The sequence below is a fragment of the Lathyrus oleraceus genome, chromosome 5, assembly GCF_024323335.1.
Source record: "Lathyrus oleraceus cultivar Zhongwan6 chromosome 5, CAAS_Psat_ZW6_1.0, whole genome shotgun sequence".
Classification (NCBI taxonomy): domain Eukaryota; kingdom Viridiplantae; phylum Streptophyta; class Magnoliopsida; order Fabales; family Fabaceae; genus Lathyrus; species Lathyrus oleraceus.
In genome coordinates, this window is record NC_066583.1 from 313,773,834 (window position 1) to 313,798,147 (window position 24,314).

The following is a 24,314-nucleotide window of genomic DNA, read 5'->3' on the forward strand; positions in this document are numbered from 1 at the left end:
AACAACAATCCACAATGGACATATGCTCACACTCTAAGCCATAAACAGTCCATTCACAATTGCATACATAACAGATACATTCACAGTATTATGCATACCATCATACATCATCAGCATATTTATCACAGAATCATATTCATATCATGCCAAATAATAAATCACAGTATTAGCACACTCTACTAATACCTATACTGCTTAAAACAACGGGAAATGATCCCTACTATATCATACACCAATATAGGCCAATCATCAAATATGTCCACAATATTTAAATATCAAATTTTCACTTTTCCAACAGTGTTAACCGGTTAACGCCCTGGGTTAACCGGTTAACGCAACACAGAACACGCTTCCTGGCACATTTTAACAGTGTTAACCGGTTAACGCCCTGGGTTAACCGGTTAACGCAAGACAGACAGCAATTTCTCATAATTCATAACAGTGTTAACCGGTTAACACCCTGGGTTAACCGGTTAACGCAAGACAGAAAGCTGTTCCTGCGCTAACACGAACAGAATGCAGAATCCCCCGCATTTTTCGCCGTCGGAGGACTTCCGGACCTCCGATTTCAATTCCGTAAAAAGCTACACGTCCAGAAATTTACGACTCACCCAACTATAGATTCAATCACAGTTTTAACATAACTTATTCATCACCATTTACAGCATTCCTCATCCCAATTAGGGTCAATTCAATGGCTTATTACTACCCATTACATGTTAACCCATAATACCCATTAAACGACGATAAACCCCCCTTACCTGAGTTAATCCGGCAAATCCTTTACTTCAAGCTTTTCCCTTCTTCAACCCCTGTTCTCTTGCTCTTCCTCTTTGCCCTTTTCTCACTTTCTGTCGCTTCTCTGGTTTTCACGTGAAAAACCCTTTTTACTAAATGGAACCCTTTATATATATTCCAACTTTATTATTCCAATAATAATAATCCAATAATATTCCAATTATTTAATTAAATTAATAAATATTCTATTAACTTAAATTAAATAATTATCATATTTTATCGGGGTGTTACAGCACACACATCACAGTCTTCACCACAGCACAGTCTTCATACCAGTCTTCAACACAAAGGGGGAACCAATAATCACCTAATCAGAGGAAGCAGTATCATCTTCACCTTCAGAGCCTTCTGAGCTGCCACTAGATTGAGCATTTGACCTCTCACTTGAGGTATTGGCATCTGAATCCTTGGTCTCACCAGCCTTCTCCATCTCTTCCTTCTCTAGGCTACTGATAATAACTTCCAAAGCTTCTTTTCTTTCCTTGGCAACCCTTATTCCATTATCCAGATCCTTGCAGGTTTCCTTTAATTGATCAATCAAACTATCTTGAGATGCAGGCTCCTTTCTGGCAGATGTCATGACAACATCATTGACATGACTTCCCTCAAACAGCTTGTAGTGAATTTATAGTGGGGGCTTTCTTCTGCTTGGAATGTCACTTGTATTAAGAATGCTTGGTTGCTGGCTCAAGATAATACCACAAATGATAGATGGGAAGGCAATAGGCAGTTTTACTACATTTGTTGAGGCATGTCTTACAGTTTGATCAAATATAAACCTTCCAAAGTCAAAGTTTATCCTTGTTCCAATAGCATAGATGATTCTTCCAAGACCAGTGGAGATTGTAGAGATATGGTTAGTAGGCACCCAGTTGGCTGAACCAATCTTGTGAAGATGGCATACTTGACAATTAGCTTGCCAGCTGATAGGTGATTCCTACTAGGCCATTCCTTAACCTAGCCAGCTGTAATAGTCCTACAGACCTCATTATCTGTAGTCTCTAAATCCACTCCTCCATCAGTTCCTCTCCCTAGGAACTTGTTGATTATGGTTGGGGAGAATGATACACATCTTCCTCTTACAAAAACTTTGCAGAATTCCCTGCTACTCCTTTCAGAAATATCCTTAGAGATATTCACAACAAACTCTTTTACTAACCCCTCATAACATTGGGGCAGAGCAATCACAAGCTTCATCATTCCAGCATTCTTGGTCAAATCCATCACTTCCTTTACCTCTACAGCCTCCTTTCCCAGCTCTCTTTCCATAGCTATCCTCCCCTGAATAATAAACTTCCATTTTGCAGCACCATCTTCTAGATGAAAAGATATATTGTCTAAGTGCACAACTCCCATTTTGGTTGGGGACTTTTTGAAAGTCTGTCTTTTAGCAGGGGAGATGTCTGGGACATCGTCTTCAACATCATCATCAGAGTCAGAACTCTCTTTGATCTTCTTCTTCTTAACCTCAACTTTACTCCAAGACTTGGAGGGTCCTACACCAGCAACCTTTTTCTCTCTTCTTGCTGTCCTCATTTCAGCCATAGTCTTCCCTTTTCTGGTCCTCAGTTTCTTAGCTACACTTGGTTTCACAAGATGAACCAAGGAGTCATCCTCTTCCTCTGAACTCTCTTCTCCAGATTAACAACATTCTCAGCAGGCTCATGAGAACTATCTACTAGTTTCTTACTAGGTATGTTTTTACCTAGAGAACATAATCCTTCAGCAGCCCCTTCTTTCTCTGATCTAGATGAGTCATCATCCTTCTCAGCTTGGGGTTCCACCTCAGGTGAGGGGTCCCTTCTGGACAGAGGGGTAGAGACACCATTGACTGCATGCTCTTCATTCAGAATCCTAGTAACTAGGTTCCTAATGGTACGACCAGTAAAGTGTATGTCATCTTTATGAGGAGATTGTTCAGGAATGTTACCTTGCTTACTTCCAGCCATGGAAGAAGGACCTGGGGCGTCACCTAGTATCACACAGAGAGGAGTAACATCCAACACGTCTTCATCTAGAAACTCCATGGAGGGAGTCCTTGCATGCTGAGTGGGTCTTGAACCAGAGGATGAGGGATGTTAAGACATGTTGTTGAACTTTTGAAAGAAATTTCTTTGCCCTAGCAGAGGTTCTCTGAGAAGTTTGATGAAGATGGAAAGAGTTGTGTTCAGGTAGCGTGTGCAAATGGCATAGATACTATTTCCAATGTTAAGGAATAATTCATCATTAATGTGGCTCTTTCTTTTAATTGGGCAGACAATATTTTTGTTACCTTTTCCACTCCACATTAATTGCCATGATTTCTCAAGAATCCAAATCCCTAATTTCCATCTTACATATTCAAATTGATTATCACTCAAATCCCTTGCAAACTTGTCAGCTGATTGCATTTCATGCTTTAGAGCCACAAATTTTCTAATGGAGTGATGACAACAAATAATGTGCTTGGTCCAACTATGCTGACTAGAATTTTTGGACATAGTTGTAGCATTCAGGTTGTCATAATATAATGTCATGACATCGTATGTGACATTGTATGCAATCATCAGTAGTTTCAACCAACCCTGTTGAGAACAACTGCTACCATCTGCTATATCTTCAGCATAAACATCATTTTCATCTCTCAAATGTGTAGGAGCAGGTGTCCTTTCACTTTCCATCTCAATCTTCTCAACATTGCTCTTGGCACTTTTGCTTTGAGATAGATACATAGGCCCTTCTATTAGCTTGACTTGTAGCCCAAGTCCAACAAAGCTCTTTCCAACTTCAGACTGCATATGACCAGTAACATGTTCAACCATCTGATCCAACTTCCTATCTATTTGAGCCATCATGAGCTTTTCTCCTTTAAGTCTGAGTTTCTGGTGAGACATCCTTGTCTGACATTTCCCACAGACTTTCAATTTGGGAGTTTCTCTAGCAGATATAATCATCTTCATCCCTTCCTTCTTGACTGAAGTACACTTTGAGGAATAATCAAATTGAGAGCTCCACATGTAATAGTTGTCTCTGGTCCTGATTCCTTTCATAATCACTTCATTATCTTTGTTAGTAATCAAACATTCAGTTTTGGTGAAGTTAACATTCAGACCTTGATCACATAGTTGACTGATGCTTATTAGATTTGCAGTCAAGCCCTTAACTAGTAGGACCTTGTTAAGTTCAGGAACTTCAAGACAATCAAGGTTACCTGTTCCCTTGATTTCACCCTTTGCTCCATCACCAAAGGTTACATAGCTTATGGCATGATGATGAAGGCCAATTAGCAGGTCTTTGTTTCCATTCATGTGTCTGGAACATCCACTATCAAAATACCACTCTTCTTTGGTTGAGACTCTGAGGGGAATGTGAGCTAATAAACTTGTAACATTAGTCTTAAGGACCCAATGCTTCTTGTTGATAGGCCTGTGCTGTTTGGGTCTGGGTTGATAGTGAGTCTGATGATGAACAGGGCTAGGATAACCATACAGCTTATAGCAGAAGGGCTTCAAGTGACCGAATTTCCCACAGTAATGACATCTCCATCTTTGGTATTTCCCTTTCTGATGTCTTCTCCTCTGATGTTGTGACATATGATGTGACATCACATGTTTACTTTTACTATAGATGCACTTAAGTTTGGTTTGAGGTTTGCAACCAGTGTAACTGCTCTTAGCCTTAGAATCATTATACCCAATGCCAGATTTGTCTCCTGTTATTTGTCCAGTTTGGAGAATCTTGTCTAAGGAGTCAGATCCATTGCTTAACATCCTTACATACTTGGCCATCTCTTCTAGTTTAGAATTTAATAACATAGCTTCAGTTTTTAACTTGGAGATGGTTTCCACATGGTCTGCCTTCTCATTTTCCAGTTGTACTATCTTCTGGCTTTCAACTTGTTGACTTTCATCTAGCTTGGCATTCAGAACCACTGCTTCTGTTTTTAATTTGGAGATTGTTTCCAAGTGTTCTACCTTTTCATTCTCAAGTTGAGTTATTTCCTTCTTCTGGCTTTCAACCTGTTTACACAACTCTACGCTTTTGTGACACGACTTTCTGTAGGTAGAGGCCAACTCTTCAAAGGTTACTTCATCATCACTTGAGTCTTCATCAGAACCCCATCTTCCAGTCAAGGCATTGACCAAATTTGCAGACTCTTCTGTTTCACTATCATCAAACCAAGTAGCAACAAGACTCAACTTCTGCTTCTTGAGGTAGGTTCCACATTCAGTTCTGATGTGTCCATACCCATCGCATTCATGACACTGTACTTCTTTTCCTTCTTTGGGCTTATCACCTGACCTTGCTCTTCTTCCAACATTGCTGGATTTACTGATGTCAGATGCAATGTTCTTGACATTAGCCTTGGATCTTACATCCATCTTTTTCAACAGCCTGTTGAACTGTCTTCCCAACATTGCTACTTCATTGGCCAAATCTTCATCAACATTCTGACTATTTTCCTCCTCTGTGTTTGATATGAAGGCTATGCTCTTGGTTTTCCTTTCAGATCCATCATTCATTCCCATCTCAAATGTTTGAAGGGAACCAATTAGCTCATCAACTCTCATGTCGGAGATGTCTTGAGACTCTTCTATGGCTGTCACTTTCATAGCAAACCTCTTAGGAAGTGACCTGAGTATTTTCCTTACCAGCTTCTCATCTGACATATTCTCTCCTAGGGCTCCTGAGGCATTAGCAATTTCAAGGATACTCATATGAAATTCATGAATATTTTCATCTTATTTCATCCTTAAATTTTCAAACTTGGAGGTGAGCAGTTGTAGTCTAGACATCTTTACTCTAGAGGTGCCTTCATGAGTGGTCTTGAGAATGTCCCAAGCATCTTTAGCCACTTCACAGTTGTTTACCAACCTGAAAATATTCTTGTCTACTCCATTGAATATTGCATTCAATGCTTTAGAATTTCCAAGAGATAGATCATCCTCCTCCTTGGACCATTGTTTTTCAGGTTTCTTATCAGTTGTGGCTCCTCCTTCTTTAGTAATTACAGGATGTACCCAACCTGTTAACACAACCTTCCAAGCCTTGTTGTCAAGAGATTTTAGGAAAGCTACCATTCGAGGTTTCCAATAGTCATAGTTAGATCCATCCAAGATTGGTGGCCTGTGGACTGATCCTCCATCTCTCTCCATCGTACCAGAAAGTATTGCCCCTAGATCTCACCCAGAACCAGAGCAGGATGCCTGCTCTGATACCAATTGAAATTCTGGTATCAAATATGAGATGTCGAAGGTAATGTCACTAATATCTGAGTAATGCAAACAGAATAAAGATAAAGAATAATACTGCAAAAGACACAAGTAATTGTTAACCCAGTTCGGTCCAACTCACCTACATCTGGGGGCTACCAAGCCAGGAAGGAAATTCACTAAAATAGAATCAGTTCAAAGACTCTCCGTACACTTCAACAAGTTACAGTCTTTCTCACATAATCTCTACCCGTGCAATTTCTACCTAAGCACTCTTAGATATGAGAACCCACTCACTTCCCTACAATCACACATGTGATTTTAAACAACAGTCCCTTGTGAAAAGAAAACACTTTTCAATAACACACTCTTGATTTTACTTCACAGTTTCAATCAAGAAGACACACTCTTGATCTTGCTTAACAACTTTGATCAAGAAGACACACACTTGATCTTGCTTAACAACTTTGATCAAGTAGACACACACTTGATCTTGCTTAACAACTTTGATCAAGTAGACACACACTCTTGCTTAACAGCTTTAAAGTCACAAATTACAACCACAAACCAGACCAATTCAATCATCAATGGATGACTTGAATGGCTTACAAGTCTCACGACTAAACAAGACACAAACCCTAGCTCTCACTCAGTATTTTGCTCAGTATTGGTTGTGTAACAAATCAGGTTTTCCATGTCCTATTTATAGAAGCATTCAGCTGGGCTTGGACATCTTGAAAACCCTAAATCTATTTTCCAATTAAATCTTCTCATGACAGCTGGTTAAATCTCTTTGGAAAATAAGTAAATCAGGTTGTAATCCATGATTGAATGCGCCTGCAAATCAGATCTTCAATCATACATAGATTGCCATTAATTGTGCAATCACAAAACACCAGACATTCATACTGAATGTTCTGTGCACAAGATGTCATGACATCGGGTCTGACATCCTGGAACAATCCTGCATAATTCCATAATTCCATTTATAATTTCCAGCAGGTACAACCATATCAAATGCCATGACATTGTGTATGACATCCTGAAACAATCCTTCATAATTATGTTTCTTAAATTCCAGCAGGTACATAATATCAGATGCCATGACATGGTGTATGACATACTGAAACAATCCTGCATAATTATGTTTTCCATTTGAACTCCAGCAGGTACACATGATATCTTATGTTAAGACATCACACATAACATCTTGTGAACACTCTTTGTTCTACCAAAATTGCTGCCAACACTTAGAACCAACAAAATCAGTTATGCTTTCATTGTCTTCCATATGAAGCAATTCATACGTCCTTTTGTGAGTTTGTAATCTCACCTCTTTCACCTTCTCTGCGCCTCCAAACAATTTCTCCAGAATCTCCCATGCTTCTTTCGCAGACTCTACATCACTAACCTTTTCAAAGTTATCTGCATCAACATATTGATGGATTATAAAGAGAGCTTTATAATCTTTCTTCTTCAATTCTTTATGTACAACATTTTCTTGATCTGTCGCATTTTCTGCAAGCGTTGTTACTCATTCCTTCATAAGATCCCAAAGATCTTGATAACAGAACACAACCTTTTGTCTGCTTGCGCCAATTCTCACAATTATTGTTCTTGAGAATCAGAAGATTTGTTGGATAATGCCCGTTTGGATGATTCGTTGCCATGGTGATTTTCTTCCCACGAATGGATTAAATCGGAGCTCTTGATACCAGATGTTGGAAATCCACCAAAACCTATGGAGAATTTCAATCAATCTTGATGAGCAAGATTGTTATTACCCACTCAATAGCAATGAAAAGAAAAGAAAAATGGAGAAAGAAAGAGTGTAAAGAACTATGAAGGAGAAGAGTAATAAAATTCTGCAGAGTTTCTCTCTGCCCACAAACTGTGGAAAACTTCTTATTCACTTTGCAACTGCAAAATACTGTGAATTACAATGTTATGAATACTCTATTCACTTCATTACAAAAAATAAGGGCCACTCCCTCTATTTATAGATTTAAGTTAACTTGGACCTCAAGGAAAAGCCCAAAACTATAAAAGTCCAAAATAGATAACACTACTAAAATAGGCACAAGTCGAAATCCTGTGTGAAGCAACATGCTTCGACACTTCAACGCACTAACATAACTCATCACACTAGGCGGTTCGACACTTCCTTGCTCTATCGAGCAACCTGCTTCGACACAAGAAATTACAATTCAACAATAATATTATTTTTGGTTCATATTATAAGATAATATTCCAACAAAATCTTTATTTAAGGAGCCAAAACCATTAGATTCTCACTTAACACAATATCTATCAGCCATTCATCTAGGAATGCATGTAATAAGCAACAACTTTAACTTACACAACTTTGTCAAAATTCAACATGAAACATCTTTCTACGTCATCTATTGTGGAAATACATATTGGTTAAAATACATAATAGATGAGACATGAATGTGGTTTTGTTTATAAACTAAAGTTGAAAAACCTTTCTCAAGAATACTAAATTTCAAGTCACAGATACACCAATCCAAATAGTAGAATACAAAACAAGAAAATGATCAAACCAAGAAAAGTTCACCATAAATTAGTGATGTAAATCGTGAGAGAAGAAATTAAAAAAGGGTAACCACTAAAAATGTACACTTATAGAGAAATTGAAGCTACATATACATTATACAACTTTGATGTATAAACTAACATTAAAATAATTTTATGAGTTTGTGTTCATATTTCAAGCTTGTAGAGCTTGTGTTATGAGACGTGTAAGAAATAACAATGACTCACCTAAAAGACAACATATCCCCTAACATTTATAGTGGATTCTTTGAGAGTTAAAAGCAAGTGAAGTCTAATAACCTACAGAAATAAAACTGACTAGTAACAACTCATTAGAAATAAGTGTAATTGTATTGAATTGTTTTACTTTTTTTTAACCGAAAAAAGTATCAAATAAATATTTTTTTATTTGAAACATAACCCGCGAAATCAATCCAACCCAACGCATAAATGAACGGATCAGTTTGAGTCGGTTTTAATCGTGAAATTACGGATTGGACAATCAACTCAACCTATTGAAGTTTGAACGAGTTGAGTAATGAGTTAGGCCAAACCCAATCCAACCCAACCCGTGTACACTCCTACCCTCTGGGCAAGGTAAGTAGATACCGAAAGAAAAGAGTCATCACTAGAGTGCTTATAATTTCACTCATATATGTCTAGTGTAAGGGTAACATTTCTAAGCAAGGCATGACCCTCCTCCACCAGAGTCATCTCTTTAAGAAAGAAAGATCCCCTCCAGCTAAGATTCTAGGTCAGGATCCCATTATAAACCACTTCTATCTCACCCATCATCCTTTCTTGCTGGAGAGAATTAGAGAACAAATAAATAAACTTAGACTTTAAGGGGGTGCCAAGGAACCTCTCAAAAGTTAGTATGAAAACCCGACCCCACTTTCCTAACATTATCCTCTAAAGGCCAGTCTAAACTACTTTCCGCTTTTGATCCAAGAAGAGATATCTCTTTCCATAAGGATGGAGAAACGCAGAAGCCCATCGCTCTATCTCCAATATGAGAGGAGATATAAATATTTATGTATCTGGCTATCAGAATATCTTCCGGAGCTCATAATCTTCTATAAGCAACCTCCATCCCCACTTCGTCAGTAAAGCTAAATTAACCAGTCGATGATCCCTCACACCTAACCCCTTTAATTTTAGGCTTACGCATATCATCCCAACTCACCCAAAGGATATATGCGTGTATTTTTGATGTCTCAAGAAATCGATTCTTCCTCACTTAGGCATTATATTGTTGTTTAATACTAATCATTTCTATCTAAATATTTTGTCAATCTTTTTTCTCGGTCTTTGCCATTACTGTTATAATTATCATAATTTCTACTCTCAATAATAATTCTTAATGGGCACGCACTAAGCGTGTAAAATAGTTTTACACTACCGTCCAATAAAAAACCAACAATCTATGGTATCATCAAAATAATTTTAAAATGTAAGTATGATTTGGCAGAGTAGTGATTGATTGTCCTGTAAGTGCATATTCTATTTTTTTTGAATAATTAAATTTTACATACAATTACCGTTGGTGGTTTCTTTGAGCTTTCTAGAAAATTGCATGACAATATATTTTATGGTAAAGGATATCCTTTGCGCGCAACTTTAGTGAATAAACAGTCGAATTTAGGAGGACTATAATAAGTGTCAAAACTCTCCGAAAGAAATTCGACACGTCGGGGATTGAGTTAGAACCAAAGATCTATGATTAAATTGAAAGAGAGATTTTCCATCTAAACAAACTTTTAAGATAAATTTCTTGTATTTTTTAACATTAAATTCTTAAAATCACTTATTTATTTATTTTTGGTCTGTAATTTATTTAACCGGACAAACACAACAAAATATACAAAATTTAAAAATAACTTTTTTTTCTTTCTAAAAAACACAAGAACAAGGGCGCATAAGAAAAAGTACATATATGAAAGTATGAAACACAGAATGCGAAACCTAACTGACGAGAAATGGCTGAGAATTTGGGAGATTCAGTAGAAAGGTCAAGCTTGAAGAGACTTAACCTCAACGTCGATCCTCCAGAAGCCGACGACGACGATTCTCCACTTCTCCCTCCTCCACATCCTGAAACTATCAGGTTTTTCTTTCTCACCTCACTTTTCTTCATTTCAATTTTTCCATAATTTTCCATCTATAGATTTTGAATTCTCGAACTTAGAATTCCAATGAAATTGAACTGAAACTATGAATTAAACTGTATCTGCAAATGTGCTATAATGTAATATTGTAATTGTATTAATGTATAGTTTGATAAACGATGAAAACAGTCAAGATAAGAGTTTGTTGTCCAAAGACACCGATAGTAATGACGGCGAAGGTAAGAAGTTGAACAAACCGGGGAAATACCGTTCCAAACCTAGTAAGACTGATTCTTCTATTGACTGCGGAGTTGATGCGGATGGTGATCAACATGTTCAAGGTCCTCCTTCTTTGCGGGAAGAAAAAGTTAGCAGCATGAAGACTGTGAGTTTAATTTAGAAATTAGTATCATTTGCTATATTTACCATTCGTTTATATTATTATCCGCGCTTTAGAATTCCACTTAGTCAGAATAGATAGCTATTAGACGTAATATTTGACATAGTAATTTATTTTCATGAGTATGGCCGTTGTTGTGGTCTGTTGCTGACGAAACAGGTTATAATTTTAGGGATTGGTTCATGTTGCGAGGAAGATGCCCAAAAATGCTCATGCTCATTTTATACTAGGCTTGATGTACCAAAGATTAAACCAACCTCAAAAGGTAGTTATTCGGAATTTACCTGTTACGGTTTCTACATATAGGTTGCTCATTAGGTTATTAATTTTTTTTCAGGCTGTATTGGCTTATGAGAAGGCCGAAGAGATATTACTCAGGCCTGAGATTGAGATTGATAGGGCAGAGTTCCTTTCTTTAGTTCAGATTCACCATGCACAGGTGCAATAATCTTAGTTTGATAAATTACTGATTATAGTCTTTCTGTTTATTGACATGTTGTTATGATCCTTATAGTGCCTGATAGTAGAAAGTTCATCAGAAAATGGTTCTGACAAAGAACTTGAACCTCACGAACTTGAGGAAATTCTTTCTAAATTGAAAGAATCAATGCAATCAGATATCAGGCAGGCGGCTGTATGGAATACATTGGGTTTTATCCTTCTTAAAACTGGGCGTGTGCAGGTACAACTTTGTTCACTCTTTTCCATACACTTTAATGTTCTCAAGGCATATATGATGTTTCGATTTTAGTAATTGACGTGACTACCTTTTTCCCCATTTTTCCTGGACCAATATAAACTCCAAACCCTGGTGTAGAGTGCTATCTCAGTTTTGTCATCCTTGTTAGCCATTGCACCAGAGAACTATGACTGCCTCGGTAACCTTGGAATAGCTTATCTTCAAATGTAAGTTCAAATGGTAATTACCGCTTTTTAATTTATAAAAAATAAATAAAATGATATGCTTGGGATGCTATTGTGTTTGATTTAACTCTTCAAATTAAGTTGTACACATTAGTCTGTAACAAATGTGAGATTCATTCTCATGTATATGTGATGATAATGTCTTTCATTTTTAGGGAAGCGTTAACCTTCAATAACCCACAATTAACACCATATGGAAGAGATTAAGAGTATTGGTTTAGGCAGGAACAATGCTGTAAAATACGGGCCATGGCGGGTTGCGGTCACATATTTTTTTACAACTACCATGGCCAATTGTGAAGGATGGAAGCTCTATGGCATTTTATGGTGAAAATGGCTAGGCTAGGGGTGTAAGAGAATCCGAACCAATAAAAAATAGTCTTTTTGATTTGGTTTGGTTTTTGTAATATTTTTTCACACAATCCAAACTAAACCAAATCAATGAAGATTGTGTGGTTTGGTTCAATCAAACTGACTTTTTAAAAATTAAAAAAACGTATTTTATATAATCTATAAATAATCTACGTTGTTTTTCAAACGCTTTAGATTTTTATACCATTAAAAGAAGTACTTAAGCTCCAATGAGGAAACTAATATATAATGATTGAAAAATACATAAATACAACATATTTTTTGGCAGTATTATCAAATAGCGGTGCCATGGCCGCTATGGCGGATATACATGGAGGTTTTTCGGCTCACCGTCATGGTAAATATCGGCCAATATTGCGGGTTTTTCCGCCATAATCCGCTATAACAGCGCCGCAAAGCGGCTGGTATGGCGGGATTTTGACTCTCCGCCATGGACCGCCATCTGCCATCAACAACACTGTTTTTTAGATAACTCTACTAATACAGTTGAAATAAAAGAAATATTAATAAAATATAACTGTTTCGGCTAGATCTCGGGTGATTGGTTTTGAATGATGCGAAACCGATACCCGAACCAATAAAGGCCAGGTTTGATTAGTCTGGTCCATTTGGTTTAGACCTGAGCATAGACAAAAACCGAACCAATTAATTGGTTTGGATTGGATCTTTGGATTTGTTGGGTCATGGTTTCGTTCTTATACCTATACATATGGCAGCTTTATAAGGTTCATTTTTGGCTTTCCTCCATTGTTAACTGTGGCGGGAAATTTAGAATGGAGACTTCCACATGTATTTAATAGTGGTTGGTTTTATAACAGTTCTCTTGCTAGTCCATTGAATTATTTGAGAAATACCAATATTTTTGTGGCTTTGATTGAAAAGAGTTTATATGAGTTTTTATTCCATTTATGTCTTTCTTCATTATTGTTACTAACTAAATTGCCTTCAGAGGAAATTTGGAATTATCTGCTAAGTGTTTCCAAGAGTTGATCCTAAAAGATCAAAACCATCCTGCAGCTCTGGTCAATTATGCTGCCCTTCTTTTGTGTAAATATGCTTCAGTTGTAGCAGGTACTATGATTATATGATCTATGCGCTCATGCGATATTATCTTGATTTGTCCTTTCATATGATTATGTAGTGATTGGCAAAATTTTTGCAATATGGTTTTCATTTTTAGTCATGTGGTTTTTTCAATTCCAGGTGCTGGTGCAAATGCTTCTGATGGTGCTTCGGAAGAACAATCCATGGCTGCTAATGTCGCTAAGGAATGTTTGTTAGCTGCAATTAAAGCAGATGCTAAATCAGCCCATATTTGGGCAAATCTTGCCTATGCATTTTCTATTAGTGGGGATTATCGAAGTTCCAGCAAGTGCTTGGAGAAGGTGCTCATGGCCCCTTGCTACAGTCATTTTTAACGTATTTGTTGAGGTTGTTCTTGGTTTCCTGGTCCTTGTTCTTGAGAGAAATGTTTTGATAGTTGATTCTCTTGAACGAATTCTCACAGCTAATTTTTTTGGCATTTTTTCCATGATTAGAGATAGATGGAATGACTCGCATTGATTTTTCATGTATTGCATTTTGGCTAGTGTTATGTTAGTGTCACTTTGATGTTTCTTCATTATTTTTATTAAGCTATCTTCTGAGGATATTTTGGCCAATACGGATTGTGATTTACTATTTCTTTTTTCCTTCCCTTTGTTGCCAGGCAGCAAAACTGGAACCCAATTGCATGTCTACTCGATATGCTGTTGCTAGCCATCGAATGAAGGAGGCAGAGAGATCTCAAGATCCAACTGAACTGCTTTCATGTGCTGGAAATGAGATGGCTTCCATAATAAGAGACGGCGATTCATCCTTGGTTGAGCTTCCAATAGCATGGGCCGGGCTTGCAATGGTTCACAAGGCTCAGCATGAGATATCAGCAGCATACGAAGGTGAACAGGATGGGCTGAAGGAAATGGAAGAGCGTGCTGTTTCCAGTCTAAAGCAGGTAATATATTTGCTTTCTTAAAGATATATTGAAAGATATGATAGTTATTGTGCAAATGGAAAATTTTCAGTTCCTTATCTTAAAGTATCCACTTGTTAATGGAGCTTTTACCATGCATATTATGCAGCTAGTCTGATGTGAAATGTTTCGTGTCTCTGATGGTTATACAATCTCACATTGTTGCTTGATTTATCGTTCTTTTTTTACTAGGCCATAACAGAAGATCCGGATGACGTTGTGCAGTGGCACCAACTTGGCCTTCACAATCTTTGTGCTAGGCAATTCAAAACATCACAAAAATTCCTCAAAGCTGCTGTTGCCCGTGACAAAGGTTGCAGCTATGCATGGTCTAACCTCGGTATGCATTTTCTCTAGTACGATATACTATGCCTTTGTATTTCCAGGTTCCAACTGTAGTTTGACACTTCAGTTCAGCTCCCTTTTCCATCTCCTTTTTCAACGAAATATCTGTTTCCTTATAGGTTTTCATATTTGAATATAGGTGTCTCACTTCAACTATCCGAAGAACTATCACAAGCTGAAGAAGTATTCAAGCGGGCTTTATCTTTGGCGACAACACAAGAAGCACATGTGATACTATCCAATTTGGGAATTCTCTATCGCCATCAGAAAAAATATCAACTTGCAAAGGCTATGTTTACAAAGTCACTTGAACTAAAGCCTGGGTATGCTCCCGCATTCAACAATCTGGGTCTTGTTTTTGTTGCCGAGGGTCTGCTAGAAGAGGCCAAGTATTGTTTTGAGAAAGCACTCCAATCAGATCCAATGCTAGATGCAGCCAAGTCTAACTCTATTAAGGTTGCCACAATGTCGAAGCTATGCAAAGGCCTTTCCTCATGTATTCTTAAAGAATGATGTTGTATGCAGTTCCTCTCTTCTGCTGCACCTCCATTTATAATAATCAAATCAGAGAGGAATGAAATTGTATATTGAAAGATGAACAATTTGAAATTAAATAGGCATGGACTTGAATCCTTACCTGCCTTGAAAATAGCAATTGGGTATATAGTTTTCTTTTTCTTTATTAGTTAATTTCAAGCTATGAAGCTCCGACACGCCATTCACATAACGTGTCGGACACGTGTCAGACACCGATACACGTACGACACGTATCAAACACGTTTTTGAAGTGTCCAATAAAAAAGAAAAATTTAATTGTTGCGGACACAGATACGATCAATTCAGAAAATTCAAGAAATTTTTGTTAAAAAAAAAAAGTCCTACTTAAAAAATTTCAAAATTTAAAAAATAAATAGGTTTTTTAGCTTTCATATTCCACTTTTTTACTATAAAAACAATACAATTAGGATTCCTTATTTTTTTTATATGTCATTACTTTTGTCTCCACAAAATTCTTTTATCTTCTCTGATTATTTTCATCTTTATACACCATTGCTTCGGTTTTCACAAGTTATCTATGAATGTCAATTATTATGTTTAAAATTTATTTGAAAGTGTTGAAAGAATTTTTGATTGTTTTATCTTAAATAAATATAAATTTTGCTTCTCATTTTAAGCTCTTTACAAATTTTGCCCATAAATTATATTATTATATTAATATATAAAATATATATAGCCGTGTCTGTATCCTATGATTTTTACATTAGTGGGGTCTTTGTGTCCGTGTCGTGTCCCGTGTCTGAGTCCGGGCTTCTTAGATTTCAAGTTATGTAATTGCTGATTGATGATTTTGCATTAAGGTAGAGTTAACCATGTATCTTTCAAATTTGTCTCTTGATCAAAGGATTCGACCCTTCAAATAGTTTTTTTTAATCTTAAAAATTCTAATACAAAATATCATTTATATGTCATTCAAGAAAAACAAACAACCATTTAAAAAACTAACAAAAGGGGGTCTGGGAGAGAAATGTGGGATATAAATAAGTAATGACACGTGGAGAGTAAGAAAGACAACCCAACCTAATCAAAACAAACCTGTGTTGGAAGTTGAAAACCACAATTAACGGCCCCACTTCAAAGGAAGCAGATAAGTAGTTATTGAAGTGCGTTTGATGATTTGGTATGCAAGGGAAAGCTGAGGCTATGGCCATGGCATCAGCAAATAGCATCATCTCAATTTCCTCTTCTTCATTGTTGAATCGAATTCCTCAACCAAAAACAACACCACTAATAAGCCTCCTAAAACACAACAAAGATCATGAACAAAGTTGTACCTCAAAATCCTCTTTCACCTTCACTTCTCTTAAGATATCAACTCCAACAACCAGAAGAACGTGCAGGTTGAGTTGCTCAGCCTCAGCTTCAGAAGCTTCAACGCTTCCCTCTGCTCTTCTTTTTGACTGTGATGGAGTTCTTGTCGACACTGAAAAAGATGGCCACCGCATTTCTTTCAACGATACTTTCCAAGAGGTAGGTATCATACAACAGTCAAGGCATCATAGCTGTGGTTTAGCTATGATGCCTTGTAGACAGTTTTTAATGTTTGTTACTACGCAATGCTTTAATGTAACATTTGTGTATCTGTTGTCGAGTTGTGCAGAAAGAACTAGGCGTTACATGGGACGTGGAATTGTATGGTGAATTGCTCAAAATCGGCGGTGGAAAAGAAAGGTAAGTAATTCAAATACTTTTATATCTTTTCGTATCGATGTTTTGAATTCAAAGTTACAATTTATGAGTTTTTATTTTTGTAGGATGACAGCGTACTTTAACAAGACAGGTTGGCCTGCGAATGCCCCGACAGGCGAACAAGAAAGGAAAGATTTCATAGCTTCACTTCACAAGCGAAAGACGGAATTATTCATGGTGCTTATTGAGAAAAAACTGTTGCCTCTTCGCCCAGGTGTTGCAAAGTTGGTTACTATCTAACTATCTATTTTTTATCTTATATATCCAAACTCATTATTTTTTTAATATTCTCTGTTAACCATATAAATAAGTTCATTTATCGGGTTCCACCTACTAGCTTGAGTTTTCAATTCCATTATTCACAATTAATTTCTGCGCCTCATCTTATTACGTGTTTCTTTCTATTCAACATATAGGCTTATCGATCAGGCTTTAACTCAAGGAGTCAATGTTGCAGTTTGCAGCACTTCCAATGAGAAGGCGGTATGCATAATCACTTACACTAATGCAGAAATGTAAACACCGATAACTTAGAATAATGAAAACGATTGAATATAACTACATGTATTGATGTTGAATCGGAGTCATACACCAAGATGTGTGAAACTCCAAACACGTCGTCAATAAGTGTTGGTGCTACATAGTTAATTCATAAGTGCAATGCGGGTGATTTGAGCTGTTAGAATGTCGACCGTTAGTAGATTAATTATCAGAGGTGCTAGTTAAATATTCCGCATTTATTTGTATTTCATCTCAGGACTTAAATTGTGAGTTGATTTTAGGTCTCTGCAATAGTATCATTTTTACTGGGACCTGAGCGAGCAGAAAAAATCCAGATATTTGCAGGAGACGTAGTTCCCCGCAAAAAGCCTGATCCAGTAAGATTTTTATCATTCCAATGCTAATTTGGCTTTGATCCGTGTGGCTAATTGAGTTATGCTCTTTTGACAGGCCATTTATCTATTAGCAGCCAGCACTCTCGGTGTCGAGCCTTCAAGGTATCTTATGATAGTAACTCGTTCTCAAACTATGGTTCAAATAAATGTCACACAGTTCTACAGTTGCTGAATAGGTTTTTAATACAGCATCAATTTTATGATGGCTTAAGCTGAACTCATTTACATGTAAAAGAAACAAGTTGATATTTTGATGCATTTTGCAGATAATCGAAGAGAATCATTTTTAACCTTTCAATTTTAAAATATCATATGTAATTTAAAGTGTTTGATAACTAACTCTTTATGATTAGTTTGTAACAGCATTTGAATGTGAAATGTCTTTATTTGTTATTTACAGATGCGTTGTGGTCGAGGACAGTGCCATAGGCCTAGCAGCTGCTAAAGGAGCTGGAATGAAGTGTATAGTAACGAAGAGCGGGTATGTACCTATTTACTTTTTGCGAAGCAGCTTTAGGTTTTTAAACTCCTTCGATGTCCCTTAACTCACCAACCGAGCTAATTTCATGGTCTCAAATGGATTATGCAGGTATACAGCAGATGAAGATTTCCTGAATGCAGATGCTGTATTTGACTTCATTGGTGATCCTCCTGAGGAGAGATTCGATTTGGCATTTTGCGGTAGCCTTCTCGAGAAACAATATGTCAGTTAGAAAACTGTGAAGTGATCTGGATTTTGTATGATTCAAGTCTTGTTCATATTTCTATCAATGCTCAATTCCTCATTTGTTTTCAGAACCACCCTCTTAAGTCAATGATGAAAAGATTAATGCTTATATTGATTGTGTAAATGTGTGGCTCTTGAATCAATTATCCATGTACTATGCAACCATTACCTCCTGTTGCTATCAAAGCTGAGCCTTTCCCAACATCTTCTCTATCAGTCTTTGTTTCTACAAAAAAAAACAATGGTGAAAGTTTTCTTTGAATGCTTCTTTCCCTTGTCATAGTTATGATTCCACCATTCTGGTTATCTAACAAGCTCAAAGCAATCTCTAGCATGACCAGATTGGTCACAATGAGTATACTTGGACTTTTGATTGAGTTTGGAAAAAAAGGGGAAGAGAGAACTTTGAAAAAAAAGAGAACGATGAACTAAATTCAGGTGAAAAAACTTTTATTTAAAAAAAACTCTTTACTTTGAGGAATTCAAAAATTGTATTAAAGAAGAGATTTACATAAATGCTTCAATTATAATTTATGTTATTATAATATTCTAAAAGTTAAAAATATAATTATAATAAACATCCATTTGTTATGTTATACAAAATCATTCTAATAAAAGAATATTATAGATTTCACTATTTTTTTCCAAATCCACTTTTCAGATGCCCTTTCTATCCTTCTCTCTAAATTTCCAATTAAAGTCTTAGAATATGTTTGTACGAGGTAAATGAAATTTTAAAAAAAATTTAAAATTTTAAGTAATTCAAATTATTCAATTGAAATTAATTTACTTTTAAATTCTTTTATTTGAATAAAATATTAAAATTATTCATTATTAAATTTTTGAGATTATTTTTATAAATTTTAAAATTTTCGGGCTCAACTTTAAAGCTTGATAAATAAGGATCCATTTGTAATTTTAAATTTTTTTAAAGGATTAGTTTGTAAAATTTGAAAATTATTAAGGACTAATTTGTAATTTTTTAAGGTTTTGGAAGTGTCATATCCCAATTTTGTCAATGCATTTTAGATTTTTAAACAACCAACTTTATTTTGTTTTGTTCAGAATAAAAGTTCGATTTTACCAACAGATCAGTTGTATCGATTTCTCAACTGTGCGTAAAATCAATGAACTGTGTTTTCATGTTTGGGTCAGCAACTGCCTATTTTATTGATCTATATCACGCGTAGTCTAATTTGGTGTCCTCATTTTATTTTTCCGCATCAATCGTGTTCACATTTTGATCAGTTGGAGCCTTGTTATCCGGGTATTTTTAAATGCAATATTTAATCCGCGATTGTCTATTTTACTAATCTATATTTCACGTAGGTTATTTAATGCATTCAGTTGTTTATTTTTCCGCATCTTTGCGCATTTGATTTTTATTAATTTTAATTCCTTTTATTTTGTTTTTTTATTTAAACTAATTGAGAAAAATAAATAAGAATAAATAAATTAATTAAGTTTGATTTATTTGTTTTTATTAAAATTTATTTTATTTTATTTTATCAATTAAACTTATTTTGATCACACAGTTTAAACCTAGGGGTGTCATGGACATTTGGTTTAAATTACAACCTTACAAAATTTACAATATATGTTAACACTAAGGCCTTGGAAAAGAGTCACCAGCCGCCCCATACCTCTTGATTTACTCTCTCACCATTTCAATTTCAATGAAAAAAAATAGAAAAGAAAACATGAACCGAAAAAGACTTGCCCACTCCCTCATCCGCCGTTCAGTATACGTTGCACCATAGACCAACCAAACATCTAAAACTTACATCTCCTTCAACCCATTATTACACATCCAAACTACTCCTCCACTCGAACGACTCAACTTCCACCGTCCAACACACACTCCGTTCACATACACCGCTGACGACGCATAACCTCTAACACACCATAACTCCCCCTATAACATCCTAAACCCCGAAATTTATATAAAAGAATTACTCGACAATTTAAGGTGCCATAACGATAACTAACAAACAAAACTTTCAAAAACATTTGACAACATGCGATGGAAATTAACATAGTAACAACTTCAAATTGAACTTCTCAAATAAAGTATTAAACTTTAACATCACAATTCGACACTAAGACAAAACATAACAAAAGCGTCTCATCCCCGATGTTACAAGATCAAAGCACTAAACCACTAAAATACAATAGAACGTTGAATAAACGAAGGTAAGTTTCGAGAAACTATCTTCTACTCACAACAACAAAATTCTACTCTTGATTATCTGCAAGATGTTCATGGTGGACAACATAAAGCAAAAAGGGTGAGAATAAACTTCGATATAAAATGGTGTAAAGAATGCGAGGGTAGATAAACACACAACATATCACACATTCGATACACAAACCACACCATTATAATCTCACACATTTTCCATTATAATATATACACATGCATGCAATATGACTCCCGACATCGATACTATGCATGTGATACCAATCAACGATGGTTCTTCATACGAACCAGGTTCACCTTTCTGAACCCCGAGCACACTCTTTTAGACTCGGGACAAGTTACTCGTTCATCCTACTAGACTCATAACTCGCCTCTTTCACAACAACGATACAAATGATGCATGACATACAATTTATACAACAATAACAACACTAACATGTTTATGACCCCCTTCAAACCATAAATAATATGCAACATCATAACAACGTAGCTCCCCCTTCGAAACTACCATCATAATAAACAACGATTATGTACTCTCCATATAATTTATCATCAATCACCATAATAATTCATCTTAAATCAATAACACATTCAAATGTTACACATTAAGAAGACATTATATTCATATCATTAATTCATATTCAGCTCTCTAAAACATTACTGGGGAAAAGTGTTACGCGTTAGCTTTCCAATGCTTCGAACTGCGCCTCAAACGGAGTCGCGAATTTCAAGTTATGATCAAAACAATTTTTGACTAAAATTACACAGGTGCAATCGATTGAAAGGGAACATCAATCGATTGTTCTCACTTCTATGCCTATTTTCCACGTTTTTTAACAGCATCAATCAATTGTCCTCACTTTCCTATACATTATGTTTCTTTTATTTTTCACATATTGACTTGATTCAATCGATTGATTCTCCCAATTAATCGATTGACTGCTTTCAATAATTCAAATATTTAGAAGGATCAATCGATTGACACTAGGGATGGGAATAGGCCAGACCGACCTACAGGGCTTATAGCCTAGCCTATTTAAGGTCAGCCCAGGCCATACCTATTTAATAAAAAATTTAGACTTAAAGTTTTTTAAAAGCCTATTTAATTAAACATGCCAGGTTTAGGCTATTAAAAAATCCTACGAAGCCTTATAGGCCAACCTATATTTTTATATATATTAAAAATAGTCAAAATAGGCTGACCTATATATGCATATATATTAGAAAAATGCTGAATAGGCTGACCTACATATGCATATATATTATAAAAATTCTAAATAGGCCGACCTATATGTGCATATATAGACTGACGTATAAGACTTCTTAGGTAATATGGATTAATTGAAAACCTTAATAAGAAACAGGTTTTTAATAGACTTTCAGGCCAACTAGACTTTTAAAAAGGCCAGACCAGACCAAAAAAGAGAGCCTATAGTAGATCATATGCCAGACTCAGGCCTTTTAAGTTTATCATAGGCCAGACTCAGGCCTTCTAAAGCCTAGTCTAGCCTAACCTATTTCACCCCAAATTGACACTATGGTGCAGTCGATTGACATAAGTTATTTTCCAAAAATATCAGTTTTACAACACGTTCAGCAAAACCAATTATTCCCAAAATCCACCCAAACACACCCTAACATGCTATAACAACTTATTTCGAAAATATAACATCTCATATCAATTTTCTAGTGTTATTACATCCTAAACCTACCAGTTAACATCTAACTTCGCCAATTTAACATCACCAACAATGCATCATAAAAATCATCTTCATGTTCATCATCACCAACATAACACATCAACAATAATAATACCAAAATCAGATTTCACATACTACATTCTGCAATCATTACATCACGAGTACATAGTCACACATCAAGAATCATCATCATCATCATCATCATCATCATCATCATCATCATCATCATCAATTTCTCATGATCATACATCAAGCTTTTCAAAAACACAATAATGGAGAAAACTTAGAGGAGGGTGAGGATCCCTCTATACCCTTCATAAATTACACCAACATACAAAGTAGTTTTCCCCCTTACCTCAATTTACAACAATATCTTTTCAACAATGGTGGTTTCCTTCTTCCTCCTTAAAACCCTAGCATCTCTTAAACCTTTGCCTCTTTTCCCCCCAAACTCAATTTCATGATCAATGAAAACTCAACATCCTACACTTCTCCCTTTTTAATAGAAAATATATTTCCCTCATTTAGGTTGTTCCTATTCTATTCTCACTTATTTCCCTAATCTCCATTTTATCCTTACTACCTTATTTTTCTATTTATTTTTATAACTAAATTTAATTTTTACCAAAATAATATTAATCAATTATTATTTTTAATTTTATTTATTTTTCTAATACTTATACTATTTCAATTATTCTCCTAATTATAATATTAATTAAAATATAATTAATTCTATCACTCTCACCATCCCAACCACATGCCACATATTACACACTTATTCACCAAAAATCAACTAAAAGCATATAATTCACTTAATAATTTAAATAAAATGCCACTAAACTCAATTAAATAAATTAATTGAATTCAAGGTGCTACAGCCTCCATCGTAACTCACATCCGACCACCTCAACACCTCCCCCACCATGCAAATCCGCTCACGACCTTGTCTTTCAACTCAAAACTCCTACTTGTGCCTCTCTTCATCTATAACTTCTTCACTATAAACGTCCTTGCAACGCATATCCTCCCTTAACACTTCCATCGCCCGCGCAAACAACCTTCAACCATCCACGACACTAATCCACAAATCTAAACGCACCACCTCCACCTCACAAACTCGCCGGCAAAATCAAACAAAACTCCTATGACCTCTGTTTCGCCGTGCAAACCATTAAACACCTCGTTAACCACCACCTCACGACCACCACGTTGAAAAATATCACTCCGGAGATCTCACGACAATGACTACAAACTCAATAGCACTTCACACACCACCTTTGAGGTCGTCGGAAATAGATTTGGATCCGTAACGGCACCGATAATATTTCTGCATCTGGTAACGATTCAATTCGAAAGTGTTGTTGCACTGTGTATATATTAGGTTGTATTTTTTATTTCGCCTTATGTATTTATTCTATTGTGATTTTTGTTTCGCGTTGTGTATATATCCTGTTGCGATTATGCTTTCGTGTTTGGCGTATATTCTATTATGATTGTGTTACTGTACTTTGTTTTCGTTACGTTTAAATCAGATAAGATCCGTACATTCGACACAATTTGTTTCTGGATTATATATTGGATTTTTGTTAGTTTTGATCATTGTAATAAATATGTAATCATGCAAATAATTTGGGACTGATTATGCTGCTGTTTGCATTGCATTTACACCAGATCAGATCTGTACATTCGACACAACGTGTATACTATGACTCTGCTGGATTTTTATTATTAAGTAAGGATGTAATATGTTGTTGCGTATGTGTCGCATTACGCGAAAAACCGGCGGGAAAACAAGAACAACAGAGCCGCCACAGTGCGTTATTTATCCCAAAAGAGGG

At 35.9% G+C, this 24,314-nt stretch overlaps 2 protein-coding genes across 3 annotated transcripts; both read left to right on the forward strand.

Annotated features, from left to right (window-relative positions):
* Positions 1 to 10,438: 10,438 nt before the first annotated feature.
* Positions 10,439 to 15,357, forward strand: LOC127084268 (probable UDP-N-acetylglucosamine--peptide N-acetylglucosaminyltransferase SPINDLY). Of its 2 annotated transcripts, none has more exons than XM_051024691.1 (11): positions 10,439 to 10,653; positions 10,823 to 11,039; positions 11,227 to 11,319; positions 11,392 to 11,493; positions 11,569 to 11,736; positions 11,872 to 11,960; positions 13,300 to 13,421; positions 13,554 to 13,735; positions 14,059 to 14,343; positions 14,554 to 14,701; positions 14,846 to 15,357. In XM_051024691.1, exons 1-11 carry the CDS (start codon positions 10,526 to 10,528, stop codon positions 15,217 to 15,219), a joined length of 1,908 nt encoding a protein of 635 aa, XP_050880648.1. In that variant the 5' UTR covers positions 10,439 to 10,525; the 3' UTR covers positions 15,220 to 15,357. The 2 variants fall into 2 exon arrangements, with proteins under 2 accessions (XP_050880648.1, XP_050880649.1); XM_051024692.1 differs by having other exon boundaries at positions 10,844 to 11,039.
* A 968-nt stretch (positions 15,358 to 16,325) lies between these two features.
* Positions 16,326 to 18,685, forward strand: LOC127084269 (CBBY-like protein). Its single transcript, XM_051024693.1, has 8 exons — positions 16,326 to 16,734; positions 16,865 to 16,935; positions 17,019 to 17,177; positions 17,370 to 17,436; positions 17,736 to 17,831; positions 17,905 to 17,951; positions 18,250 to 18,330; positions 18,439 to 18,685. Exons 1-8 carry the CDS (start codon positions 16,387 to 16,389, stop codon positions 18,560 to 18,562), a joined length of 993 nt encoding a protein of 330 aa, XP_050880650.1. The 5' UTR covers positions 16,326 to 16,386; the 3' UTR covers positions 18,563 to 18,685.
* The last annotated feature ends 5,629 nt before the right edge of the window (positions 18,686 to 24,314 follow it).